General features: G+C 40.9%; 1 protein-coding gene and 1 non-coding gene across 3 annotated transcripts; one reads left to right on the top strand and one right to left on the bottom strand.

The window, feature by feature from the left end:
• Positions 1–594: 594 nt before the first annotated feature.
• Positions 595–13153, top strand: LOC122615554 (elongation of very long chain fatty acids protein 6). 2 transcript variants are annotated; one of them, XM_043790523.1, is made up of 5 exons: positions 595–750; positions 2797–3032; positions 10783–10920; positions 11061–11183; positions 11714–13153. In XM_043790523.1, exons 2-5 carry the CDS (start codon positions 2851–2853, stop codon positions 12219–12221), a joined length of 951 nt encoding a protein of 316 aa, XP_043646458.1. In that variant the 5' UTR covers positions 595–750; positions 2797–2850; the 3' UTR covers positions 12222–13153. The 2 variants fall into 2 exon arrangements, with proteins under 2 accessions (XP_043646458.1, XP_043646460.1); XM_043790525.1 differs by having other exon boundaries at positions 600–810.
• On the bottom strand, positions 8344–8552 carry LOC122618676. The gene has a single exon (XR_006326046.1). It is a non-coding gene; the product is annotated as a U12 minor spliceosomal RNA (small nuclear RNA).
• Positions 13154–13279: the final 126 nt, after the last annotated feature.

The following is a 13279-nucleotide window of genomic DNA, read 5'->3' on the forward strand; positions in this document are numbered from 1 at the left end:
TTTCCTTCAACCGCACCAAAGGTATGATCAAACACACAATTCATTTTTTGCAACTATTCTTTAATCTACACATTTAAAAACTTTTTATAAATAAATTGAACTTGTCTGTCCTACTAAACTGGTGCTCTTAAATGTATTTTGTTTTCCTGCTCGTTTCTAACTGCCATAAGCCATAACACTTTGAATACGTTGTTGATTAAAGTGTAGCGTAAAGCATCACTAGGCGTTGCATTACTCGTTACGTAACAACTGAAATAAATAAAGTGCTGATGCCTTACTATTTTTATTTGAAGAATTAGGCAACTCAAAACGATTTATCAATGAAATATAAATATTCTTGTATAGAACATTTTTGTTATAATTTGGGCATTCAAATAATCAATTTCACTTTCCTATGCAATACTGTTCCGTAAAACGTAAGAAAATTCCCCTGGTGCGCAATTGGAGTGGAACCAGTGTGCAGAGAGCGCCACCCACACTAAGCTAAATGTGACCGCATGCGAGTCGCAGAAAAATACCGCGATGGCAAAAAGTACCAACGCCATAAAAGGTACTAAAATATCTCCGGTATATAAGTATAGCGATAAAGCAACCGAACCGCCAGCTAAACGTTCAGTTCGCTTTGCGCCGGCAAATTCGATAGATTTTTGAGTTTGCTGAACCGAGTCGCTGGGGGAAAACTGTGTGACAGCCAGCCGTGTGTGGTGCGATCCAGCCAATTGATACTGCGATAAGAGGCGGCGAGCAAAAGTAATTACCTCATAGCCATCAGCATTCGAAAATAGTAACCGTGTTTTCTGTGATATCTGTGTGAGTGCGTGTACTCGTTAATGTTTTGTGGTGGTTTGGTTTCCTACTTATTTTGCGCCCCTTTTTTTTCTCAACCGATGCTGCGAGAGAGCGAAAGAGAGGCGAGGCAAAAACATATTTCCCAGACATTTGCTGATTTAGCCGAGTACTTTATCGATTCAGGAACCAGAATACCACAAAAATAAAAAAAACGAAAAAGATCGCGTGTTTTTGCGTGAGAGCAAAGTCAGGGAGAGAAGGGGCAGTTTGTTTTTCGGAAGCATAAAAACCGCTAGGAGCCTCGAAAAAATTTCACTAGAAATTTTTGAAAGCGCTCGCGCAAAAAACCGGATATGTTGCTCAAAAAGAAACAACAGAAAAAGCTTCCAAAACCAAAGCGAAGCTTATAGCAAAACGAAATCACCAGTGTGCGCGAGAGTGAGTGAGAGTGCGTAAAAGCAAAGTGTGAGCGCGTGCGAGTGTGTGTGTGATTAGTCGCGTGTCTGGCATGCAATTAGGCATTCAAACTAATTTCCCTCCTACCGGCAAGTTGGGCATGTCTCATTTGTATTTCGGCTGAATATGGCTGTTTGCTTATGCATTCCTTCAAGTTCTTTTAATTCGCACGAGACTTTTGGGGCAGAGAGAAAGGAGAGAGAGAGAGCGCGCCAGACTGGCGCTCTCTGTAAACCACCACAATTGCACTTTCGGTTACAGCCACCCCCTCACTCATTGTGCTCCCGGAACACTGGGAGAAAATGATGTAATGATGGGGTAGCTCAGACAGTCGCTTGATTCTTGATGAGTATTGTGATTTAAAGATATAAAAGTAAAATATTTAAAACTAAAAATCCAACTTATAGAGCAGCACAAACTTTTTTGATAACTCAGAGACTAAAAATGGATTTAATTTATACCAGTTTACTTTATTCTTTTCCTCTATAGATTTTCGAGATTTTAAAATTCACACGTTTAAATTAAATATTTAAAATAAAGTTGATTCACATAAAACTTATGTCAATGACGAGTTTTTTTTTCTCTGATTAACAAGCGGTGTTTTTCCTTGTGTATCAAGTTGTTTGTGTATCCATTTAAGCTTCAGCACGAGGTGTGAAAAGTGTGAAAAGCGGAAGAATGTAGATGAAGATGACCACAAAGCGTGCGCCATTCATGAAAGCGTTGCACATCCCTTGCAGAGCGAGCAAGAGGGACAGCGAGCTTGTGGGGGAGGGAGAGAGAAAGAATGAGTAAGAGAGAGCCATGGACCAGCGGTGTTTTTTTTTTGGTGCCTGGCAAAATCAATGAAAAGGTGGAGAGAGAGGAGGAGTGGGGCGGGACAAAGGGGAAAGGAAGGTCGTCGAGAAATTTATGCGACAAAACGCGGGCTTTTTATGTGCCTGAATGTGTGTGAGTGAGAGGGGGAGTGGTGCGGAATTTTTACCGAATTAAGCTTTAAACATCGTCGTGTAAAATCCCCAAGACTTAGGGAACAGATAAGATACTGCAATCAGTAGTTTGTGAGACCGCCGGGCATAAAAACTAAAAACATTCGATTTGAAGATAAATTGTAGTTCTTTTAATTGACGAATGTTCTCTTAAGTTATTAAATCGTATCCAAAGTGTATTTCCTGTTTCTTTGTGTGTTTATTTTAAAATATGTAAAGTATATAAACTAAGTGAAAAAACATAGACAAGAAAAGCCTGTAAATTATTCAAATTTAAAGGGCCAAGTTATTAAGTGCGTTTGAAATTATGTGCACTTTTACTCCAGTTATAGTATTATTGATTTAATTAACAAGGCTAGATAGTTACATATATTTTTTAAACAATTATTTATTTACTAAAGTGTAGCTAAAACTATTTACGAACGCAAACCTATGATGTGTTTTAGATTTATTTAAAGAAAAATACGATAAACCACCTTGCCAAACGAAGCTTAATATGATGTTTAAGCAGATTGTCCTAACTACAATAACTGATCGTTCTCCCCTCGTTTTTTATCCTCAGGCGCACATAACTCAAGAAACATAGCCACCAAGTCAACACATAAAGCCCACCAAAATGATCAACATGGACATTAGCGTTACGCCCAACTACTCGTACATCTTCGACTTCGAGAACGATTTCATACACCAGCGGACGCGCAAGTGGATGCTAGAGAACTGGACATGGGTGTTCTACTACTGCGGCATCTACATGCTGGTCATATTCGGTGGTCAGCACTTCATGCAAAATCGGCCGAGGTGAGTCTGCCATTCTGGCCTACGAATATTAGCTGTTTCGCGCTTAAAAGACATGAGTTATTGAATGGTTTCAAAAACTTTGCGAAATTATGGTTGGGCCAAGAACTTGCACCCTTTGCCCCTGGAAAATTATCAGCTGGCGGCAATAGGAGCGGCACTAATTACACCCACAAGTTCTCCACACGCCCAGTGCAGCCGGTAGAAAAGTTACTATTTATCGAAACCAATCCCTGGAAAGCCCATATTTACTCAGTAGAGCTTTGTATCAGTTTATTCTCAAGAAAGTCTGGAGTCCAAGTGTGCCTTTGTTATTACCCCTGACAGCTGTTGAGTTCCACGTGTAATTATATTAAATTACGGCTAATCAAACACTAATGATGTAGGTGGATCCTCAACTCAAGTTCAACTACCAAACAATTTGCATTCGCACCTGAGCACGCACTTTTCCTAGCTATTTTGGGTATTTTAACCATTTTCCCAACTGTCAACGCTGTTTGTTCCTTGTTACCTGATGTACCTGTGATGGATCCAATTGGCATTTCGTGCTGACAATTGTCTCGTTTCGTTTCGTTTCGATTCGCTTTGTATTTGCCTGCTTCTAATTGTCGTCATCGATTTTGAAGTCAAATTAAGTTCGGCTCGTGACATGTCATCTGTGACTAGCCGGCATTTTTTGCAAGATCATAATTTAGTCTTGTCACCTGTTTGGGATTGTCACCTGTTTATAGCCCTGCTAACGCCACTGTGAAATTCGGTAGAAAGTTGCTGGGTAACAGAAAAGTTTATTGTTACTCTTCTGGGAATGTATGACATCCTCAACCAAGTTGCACTTTGTTTTGAAAAAGGAAAGTTAGGTAATATCAAATATTTATTTTCTATTTCCATCAGGCTCCTTTGTCTCTATATTGGTGGTGTACCAATATAAAAATATACCATTTATGCTAAAATATATTAGCTAGAGAACTGTAAATGATATAGCTTTTCAAGATGGGGAACTTGTTTCAATTACATAATGTTCTGAGTAGCGCTTCCTGCCCACACTCCGGCCTACAGCCATGGGGCTTTTGATGAGTTATATAGGGGCTTGGCCCTGGGTTGCTTGGCGATTCTCTCCGCGGACACTCGTCGGGGGATCTGTCGGTCAATTTTCCATGTTGTCGTTGTTGGCTTCACCTTACACTCGGCTTTTTCGAAATGTCGTTTCAATATTTGCCCACATGGAGGAGAGTCAGCTACGCAAATGGACGTACTTGGCACAGAAAGGTGTGAGTTTAGTGGAACGGCGATGGGAATCGTTTCTCTTGAACTGTTGGGGCTCAAAAACTGAGGGGGAAAAAGGATGAATTGGAAAGTTAAATCAGGGCCCAAGAATTGATTTTAACTCGCTCAGCAAATATTCCATATTTGGAATAAATTTGCCATAACAGCTGGTTGATGTGATTCGCGAAATTTGTATGCAAGTGTACTTAACCGCATGCCACCGACTGTACGGCGCTCATATGCGGGTATTTACATACATATTTAGAGAGTGGACTTCCACTGGCATTCCTCCTCATCTAAGTTGTTTTCATTTTTGATTTTCTGTTTTGTTTCACCGTTTCGGACAGTGGGCCATTAAAGTCATTAAACTGATTAGGTTTATAGGTACACGCCATGTCGTACTCGTTTCACTTCAAATGCCCAACGGACAAAGTTTTCCGCGGTGAATACATATGTGGCACATACAATATGTCATGCAAGAAGTGGGTGTGTCCAGGCAGTCGGGGTTGTGGGGAGTTATCCTGAACGGAACTCCAGCAGGACACTGAAATGTAACCACTCTGTAGGCCCTCTTCATGACATGGCACACTGGACCACTTGATTGCGTTTACCATATCTACTGTCACTTTAAAGGGATTTTATATAGCTGAAAGTAAACAGAAGATCAAGAGGTCGAAAGGCTTTATGATATTTAATATTTAAGTTTACTATCCATAACGCAGTGCGTAATAAAGTTGACACATCTTTAAATGGTTAAAGATTAAATATGCACAATACAATTAGTCTCTACTGAGAATATACTAAATAAAAGCTACAAAGCCCATTTAGGTTCATAAAACGACATAATGAAATGATGTAATGTGCGTGGAAAACATGTTCATGTTGGCCAGTGTAGCTCTGGACTTGGCGTGCGCAAAAGTTTTGTGACCATATAAGGAGGGTCCAGAAGGGGCGATATAGCATGGGGTGGGAAACGTGTGTGGGCCCCAAAAGTTAAAATAGAAATCTGAAGCGAATATGTGTTTGCAGAGGAGCACGATGACCGATACTCGTAATCATTTAAATTTTTAAAGCGATTGAGTCATTCAATTGCTCTGGTTGTTGTTCCGAGGAAATTGCACTATTTATATCACAACCACTGAGAATAGTGTGTCGAGGACGTTTGAGTACAGAGGACCTAGATGCCGCCACCCCCGCTTGAAAGAATGTCCTTTAATGTGGTTTCATCACGCCAGCTCGCACATGCAGTGTCCTTAGATGGTTGGGAAAATGCCTAACGACTGGGTTGCTACGGGGAAATTTTTGCAATTGAAGCGTGGCAATTACATAACCATTTGCGAATTAACCAATAATTGCCGCCATGACAAGCGAGCGGCGTTGAGTTCAATTCGCCGCCCTATACGAGCACCTGCAATTACAATCACAGCCGCAATTAACTATTGCCAGCCAGCATTTAGTTAACAAAATAATTCACAGGCACCAGCAGACCGAAAATAATGAATATTGAATAAATAAATATGAACATGGAGAGGCGAGAGGCGAGAAAGGGCAGTGCTGAAAGTGAAACTTAATTCAATTTTGGTCGGCCTACGAGTGTGCATATATGTACATATATTAGCATCGAATTAACGACCACCGTTAACACAAACAGTTGGTCAAAAGTGGGCAGAGCTGGCGAGCAAATCTCGTTAAAATGTGTCGTTTAAGCCGCGTTTCTTGATGGGTGAGGCATTTTGGGTCTTTTTGATATATTTCTACATACGATACCATTTTCGAGACCTCAATGTTGGAGCTTTGGGGAAAGCTCGCTCTGTGTTTCTTTATTTTTCGGCCGCCCTTTCCTCTCAAGCCAGCATCTTCATATCACGCCACTTTTCCCCATTTTTATTTACCTCGAGCGTGGAACAGATCTCTCCCCCAGAAATAACTCGTTTTTGTCGGCCCCCGGAATTGTTTTGACTGGATTGTTTGGACTCGATGACTGCCTTTCGTCTGACTATTGACAGCTTATCGGCCACCTGCTGCAGCAGGTGTGTCATCCCGCGTTACCCGAAACTTCTAGCCATGAATCAGCGCTCATTGGCGAAGAAAACAATCGAGTTTCCCTTTCGTCATAAACAATTACGCCGATAAGATTAGTGCTCCGAGCATCTGAAGTACTTTCAGGTGCGAAACGCCAAATTTTCAATACAATTCTCAGGGAAATGTAAAGAACGGAAGATAATGGGTCATTGGACGTACCTTAATGAAGGAATTTGAAGTTATACAAAGCAAAACTCATTGTTAATTCACGGCATGTCACGGAAATAAAAGTTATATTGAGCTTATAAAGATGGAAGTTAAAGCAGCCTAAAACGATCATTTTAATTTAATGTTTTTGGTAGATTTTGTGTGTTTTATATAATTCCGTAATTGCTGGTTTCCGAAACAAAAAGCGTTTATCTTTATAGTAGTATATAATTGCAAAATTTTGTATTAGTCGTATAGCTGTTTATTTCACTTTTCAATCTAGATTGCCATTTAATTGGGTTTCCCGTGCAAAGCTTTTGATTAAGTTATCTTGAAAAAAATGACCTATTCAGCAAAAGTTGCTCGAACCTTTCACAATATTTTATTGGTTGCACTTTGAAAGCGGTCGGAAATAACTTGGTCAATGCTGTGACATCAAATCTGGCCAGCATGTGAACCACCGCAAAATATGATGAATAATAATTAAAAACCGAATTCAAACCGAGACCCAAATTATCTTACAAATAAACCCAGACAGCCAACAGTTTTGCAATGCGCCGAAAAAAAGGTTTGCGAAAAACAAAACACTGTCGCATCGGTTTCGAGACAATGTTGCGAATTTGGTACCCTATTTCCATACATATCTATATGACCACAAGGTATACATAAGGTGTCTAGGTGCAAACGTATGGAAGTGTGCCACCGCTTGGAATATGGTGTGCATATATAGTGCGTTTATAGGGGCTGCATAAATCAACCCAAACAACCTGAGCTTAACCCAAGCCGAAACCTAGCGAAAAATAATCAATTGACCAACATTTCTGCGGTTTTTTGCAACCTTTTTCCCTCGTTTTCCATTGTCTTTTGTTTACAAACTTTGCCAAATCAGGTTTACTCTCTCCATTTATCAGATTTGCTCTCTCCTATTCGCCAAAGTCTTTCTCTTTGCTTATGCAAAAGCCACGAAGTGGAAAGCAAAAGAAAGTTCATCAACTCCCCATAATATTGGCTATTAATGCGCCATCATCATGATTATGGCCATAGTGTTACGCAGTCTAATTTCCGATTTCTTATACATGTATAACTTTGAACTTTGACTTTTCGTACCCCCATCTTTAAATCCAAATCATACCTATGGTATTTAACTTGATAGCTAATTTCTAGAAACCTTTACTTTGCGATATATTTAAAGTTTATTTACATACGCGTGTTCTTCCCTTGCTGATACATACTAATTGGCCTATTAGCACTCTTAAATTGCTCAGAACTTTTATACAGTTCGAGTTTTGTGTTCGATGTTACATGATGTACATACATGAGTAGACAAATTTGACTTCGTAAATATGCCCTTTTCTGGATTGCAAAAGTGTTAGAATCCCAAACATTCAGTTCCTATCATATATAGAGCAGTGCACTCTTGCTCATTTTTCTATGATTCAGTTTGTTGATAGTTTCCATGTACAGCGTATGTGTATCACGCATATAAACAAAAGTATTCGGCAGTCCAAAGTTCAAAAATTTCAAAGAATTGGCTAATTAAGTAGCGCTGACATTTGGCAAAAGCCAAAGAAGAAGCTTAAGCTTAAGAAGATCGTCACTTCTTTGTATTTTAAAGCATTTTCACTTCATAAACAAAAACTAACCAATATGTATCTGAAGAATCCATTTTCTGAGCAATCGAGTCTAATAATCTGGCATATATCGCGATTGGATCGCTCCGTACTTCATATGCTCCACATTACGTCGATTAAAACTAGTTTTGTGGAACTGTTGGTCCTTCACGCATGGATAACTCATCGGGCAGATCGCAACACCCAACCGTGGGGTGGCACCCTGAGCCTCGCTAGCCGGACGCAAAGTAGGCGCCGGTTCGCTCGGCCGGACGCCACCCACTCGGCGGAGGAGGGGACGACCTGTGCCCGTGCAAAAATTGAGCTTCAGGGGACGCAGGACGCCCCCCTGCCTAGAAGCCAATACTGCCAAGCGATTAGCAAGGCATCTTGGTTTTCCTTACTCATTAGTTTGAGGCACGAATTGCCCTCAGTTGGCCACTGGAAGCTGATGCGCGTGTTACCAGAACCGGTTGGGAATCGTAGAGACAGCTGCCGGGTGAAAAAAGCTTTTGCAGGGAGCACTGAATGCATATTGCGGGTCGTTTGTGAAGAGTTCCTCAGTCCTGCATTAAGTTTTGATTCCTTTTGAAGTTAATCGGAATTAGTTTGAACATGTTTAAAAATAGTTGTATTTCTGTTTCTATTTCAATTACAGTGGCCATGCTTATGGTTTGCGAAGAGCTTTGATTTCAAAGGATAATGTCCTGACAGTTCTTGTGTAATATTGAATTGTGAAATGCAGATCATCTTCGAATAGTTGGTATTTGTACGTGACACATAACTGCAAGTTATATCTAAACTTGGAGTTCAAGGCAGTTCCTCCTGCGCGTAATTGTTATTAATAGAAATGATATTTAAGATTTCTAACTAGAGCACATGTGGAACTCAATTCCTTAGATGAACATTTCCGCTCCGTGACTGCCCGTTTTCCCTTCCATCTGCGCTGGACGCAGCTTAATTGTCTAATACAGTGGGACGCATGTATGCAAATCTCTGCTAGATTTTCGAGTGAGCTGCTTGGGGGGTTGATGATACAAGTAGGTTTTCAATTTGGCATTCTGATTGCCCTCGATAAAAGTGGTGTAGGCTGAACTAAAATACGCTATCTTTATGGCTTTGTTTGGGGGAAATAAGCGACTATCGATTGTGTTTTCATAAACCCGTTGACGCATTTGGGGCTCTGACATGTGGGGCCAAACAAACACTTCCTTTTATGAGCTTTGCTTCTCGGAAATTTCCTACTTTCTGCTAAAGTACTTGCCAAGTACACTTTGCTTGTTTGCTCAAAAAAATATTTAAATATTGGAATTTCTTTCCAGGCTAAAGGTCAATGCAATCAATTTCTTTGGTTTGCCCGCTAACTACACATTGTGATAACTGAAATCACGCTTTTCTGCGATTCCATTGGTTGGCTCTTGTCAGTGTGTGGATTTTTATGACTAATTGCTGTGGAATATATAGTATAGTTAACGGTCCGCCGATAAGGTGGGCCAACTGATTTGCAGCCCATTGATTGCGTAAACTTTGTTGGCTATTAGTAATTAAGATTTAGGACCCACATTCGAATCAATTCCCCATTCGAGTGAACTCGTTGAGTGGTGCGATTAAAATTAGTTTTTGATTCAGCTGTTCCCAAAAACACAAACCTCTTTAAACAAGCTCATTACTTCAATTTAGATTGTCCAAAAGAACTTCAGATGCCAGATATATGCTCATTTAGATGCTAAACCAGTATTCTGGTTTGTGTGTGGGCACCTTTGTCTTTCTTGGGATCGATCGGGTGATTTACTGGGTGTCTTTTTAGAGAAGAACTTATTGTTTCCCAAACACGTGTCATTCCCGGCTCTAACCACTTTTGGTAGATTCTTGAATTAAGCTGCGATCACCTGAGATTCCTCGTTTTAACTTGACCTTGCGTTATCAATTTCTGTGTTTGCCCAGAGACAAACTAATCGGCTGTAATCTATTAGGTGATGCCGTGACAGCAGCCAATGTCTATTCCACGGGATCGAATGTTCGAATCGGTCTGCTACTCAAAGTGCCCTGGCAACTAAGTAGCAAATTTGCGCAAAGGCTACCGTTTTGAGTAGATTAAGTTACTCGCAAATTTCTAATAGTATTTGACTGACCCTGCGGCATCTTCCAGTTGGGGGTTGATGTCATTGCATTACACAAAAATTCGCACATATTAAGTGCTTATGGCAAATAACAACTTGATCTTTGACAGTCACGCTCGTCTAGGACGGAGGCATGAAAATTGAAAATTGTTAGAGTTTGTTGATCTTTGGGCATTTTTTTCCGCTGCGATTTCTCGACTATTAGCCCCTGGTAAATATGCATAATCTCAAGTGCCAACTAGTAAAATATTCTAGTACTTGCTTTTGGTAAGTGTGGGAGTAGGAATATAAAATTGTTTCAAAATCATTACCCATTTGCCGGACTTAACGAAATTACAAAGCTGTGTTTAATTCAGCCAACGTAAAATGTGAATGAGATCACGTGAACAGATTTTTATACAAACTCAATCGAGCAAAGTCAGGTGTCTGGAAAGAGCCCGATTTTAAGCACGAGTACAATCTTCCAATCTTGGTACTTTTCCGCTGTATTTTTCCTGTATCACTAAAGTTTCCTTTCGTTTTTGGTTGCAGATTCCAACTGCGCGGCCCACTGATCATATGGAACACCTTGCTGGCCATGTTCAGCATCATGGGAGCTGCCCGAACGGCGCCGGAGCTGATTCACGTGCTGCGTCACTACGGACTCTTCCACTCCGTCTGCGTGCCCAGGTTGGTATTGAAGCTCTTCCCATCACAGCCTTACATCGTCGGGTTCAGCGCCTGCCCGCATGACCTGCTTTTGAGGCTGGAAACTTGATCCTCATGCAAATCACCGATCACTGACCGATATCCCCCACCTTCTCCCACAGCTACATCGAGCAAGATCGCGTGTGCGGCTTCTGGACCTGGCTCTTCGTGCTCAGCAAACTGCCGGAGCTGGGCGACACGATATTCATTGTGCTCCGCAAGCAGCCACTCATCTTTTTGCACTGGTAAGTTTTGATAGAAAGAGATAATGACAATCTAGCTTTATGCAAAAGATTTCTCGTTGGAGAAAAGCTACATCTGATGATTGCAAACATTACATATGGCGGCATATATATAACATATATATTGATATACTATAAGGATTGCGCCCTAAGTTCGAAGAAAGATAATTGTCTTTTATTACTATTCAAAGACTAAAAGACCCTTTCACTAGAAACAGTAAAATATGTTTTATTGCTGCAATTAATACTGTGGGAGTTGCGGGAATTTAATTAGCATTACAAATGAGTCATGGCGAATTACATTTAATGAGATTCACATAGGGTTAGTTTGGAATAAGAAAGTAGCTAGTTGTAGTAGTAGTTGATAAGTAGCTTTGGTAGGGAAAAAACGATGAGTTAATGTTTCGAAATACTGTTGATATAAACAGTACCGATTGCTCAAAATGACCAACAAATAAATGTGATTTGCCAACATTACTTTGAAAGCACAGGAATTTTGAACTGCATATTAATTGAATGATTCTCGCTCACAGGTACCACCACATCACCGTGCTGATCTACTCGTGGTTCAGCTACACGGAATACACTAGCTCTGCCCGCTGGTTTATTGTGATGAACTACTGCGTGCACTCGGTGATGTACAGCTACTATGCTCTGAAGGCGGCCCGCTTCAATCCGCCCAGGTTCATCTCCATGATCATCACATCGCTGCAACTGGCTCAAATGATTATCGGATGTGCGATCAACGTGTGGGCCAATGGCTTCCTGAAGACGCACGGCACCTCCTCCTGTCACATCTCGCAGCGCAACATCAACCTGTCGATCGCCATGTACTCCAGCTACTTTGTCCTGTTCGCGCGCTTCTTCTACAAGGCGTACCTGGCGCCCGGTGGTCACAAGAGCCGGCGCATGGCCGCCTCCCTGGCAGCCCAGAATGCGGTCAAGCAGTCGAGCAGCCCCCAGCAGGCCAGCGAGAGCTCCAAGTTCATCGGCGCTGGCGAGGATCAGGCCGCCTATCTGCGCAAGGCCAAGGCGCAGTAAGGCGGCGGGGTTCGGCACATCCGCACCTACTCCCATCATCACCACTCCCCTGTTTACGGCTAAGGACATTTATTTATGTAGCGGTGTACAAGTTGTTTTTTAATTTTAAACCTGGGTGGCACACTACCGGTCGGATGAGAGTTTAATTTTGTAAGCCAAAAGTTGTACGGTGTGGACAGACGTACGAACTATATATCTGAACATGTATATAAGAAACAGACGAACCTAAGCTAACCAAAACTCAGAGTCGAGTCAGAAAACTGTATGTAAATGGGGGCATAGAAGCGAGTACATGCAAAGCTTAGGGCACTAAGTGTACAGGCTTGAATTTAAATCTCTAGCCAAAGGGAGATGTAAAGGGAACGCAAGGAACCTAGCTGCTCACTAGTTTGCATGAATTAAATAAATAGTCACTCTTCTTGATACCTCTCGATGTAATTCCCAGCTGCAGTTTTAGAAGTGTGTTGTCAAGCCCAAAGTCGCTTATGTTTAATGTTTTCTTTTCCACTAGCCCTTGAATGTATTTCGATATTTGCGTTGTCAGCTATTATTTACCTCTCAGGTGGAATTTTGTGTTGCCTCCCAATTTTAGTTAAAATTCTCAAGAAGGATCAGACTCCTGCCTAAAGTTTGAATATCGCTCTGTATGCGATACTCAAACGACAGGCATTCTTGGTTGAAATAGAATTTGATTTGCTGGAGAACTGTTTTCCAGCTATCACTTGTAGTTGGGGTCTGAGAACTTTGTACTTCTAAGTCTATACGCATATATATTTATAAAACCTATATTAACGGAATATTAAACACGTGAAAACGTAAAAAATAATAGCAACCAATAACAAAACACTAAGTTAGTCTATTGTTCCAAGATCCAGAGCGCAAATTGTTATTGTAAAGTAATAAACTGTTTTGAAATCTGTAAGAACAAACAATATTTATAACAGTCGAAAGACGACTGATAAAATGTTGCTGACTGACTGGACTAAATTCAAGCATTGTCATAGTCACCAATTAAATATTTTTGAAAATTTAACATATGTATATATTCCAGTCAGTCA

This window comes from Drosophila teissieri, chromosome 3L (assembly GCF_016746235.2).
Source record: "Drosophila teissieri strain GT53w chromosome 3L, Prin_Dtei_1.1, whole genome shotgun sequence".
NCBI classification, from domain to species: Eukaryota; Metazoa; Arthropoda; class Insecta; order Diptera; family Drosophilidae; genus Drosophila; species Drosophila teissieri.

Bases quoted from the DNA above. Each gene is read 5' to 3' on its own strand.
- LOC122615554 (XM_043790523.1), top strand. From the start codon at position 2,851: ATGATCAACATGGACATTAGCGTTACGCCCAACTACTCGTACATCTTC. The intron at 3,033-10,782 runs GTGAGTCTGCCA...TTTTGGTTGCAG, and splicing joins TTCATGCAAAATCGGCCGAG to ATTCCAACTGCGCGGCCCAC. The intron at 11,184-11,713 runs GTAAGTTTTGAT...TCTCGCTCACAG, and splicing joins CCACTCATCTTTTTGCACTG to GTACCACCACATCACCGTGC.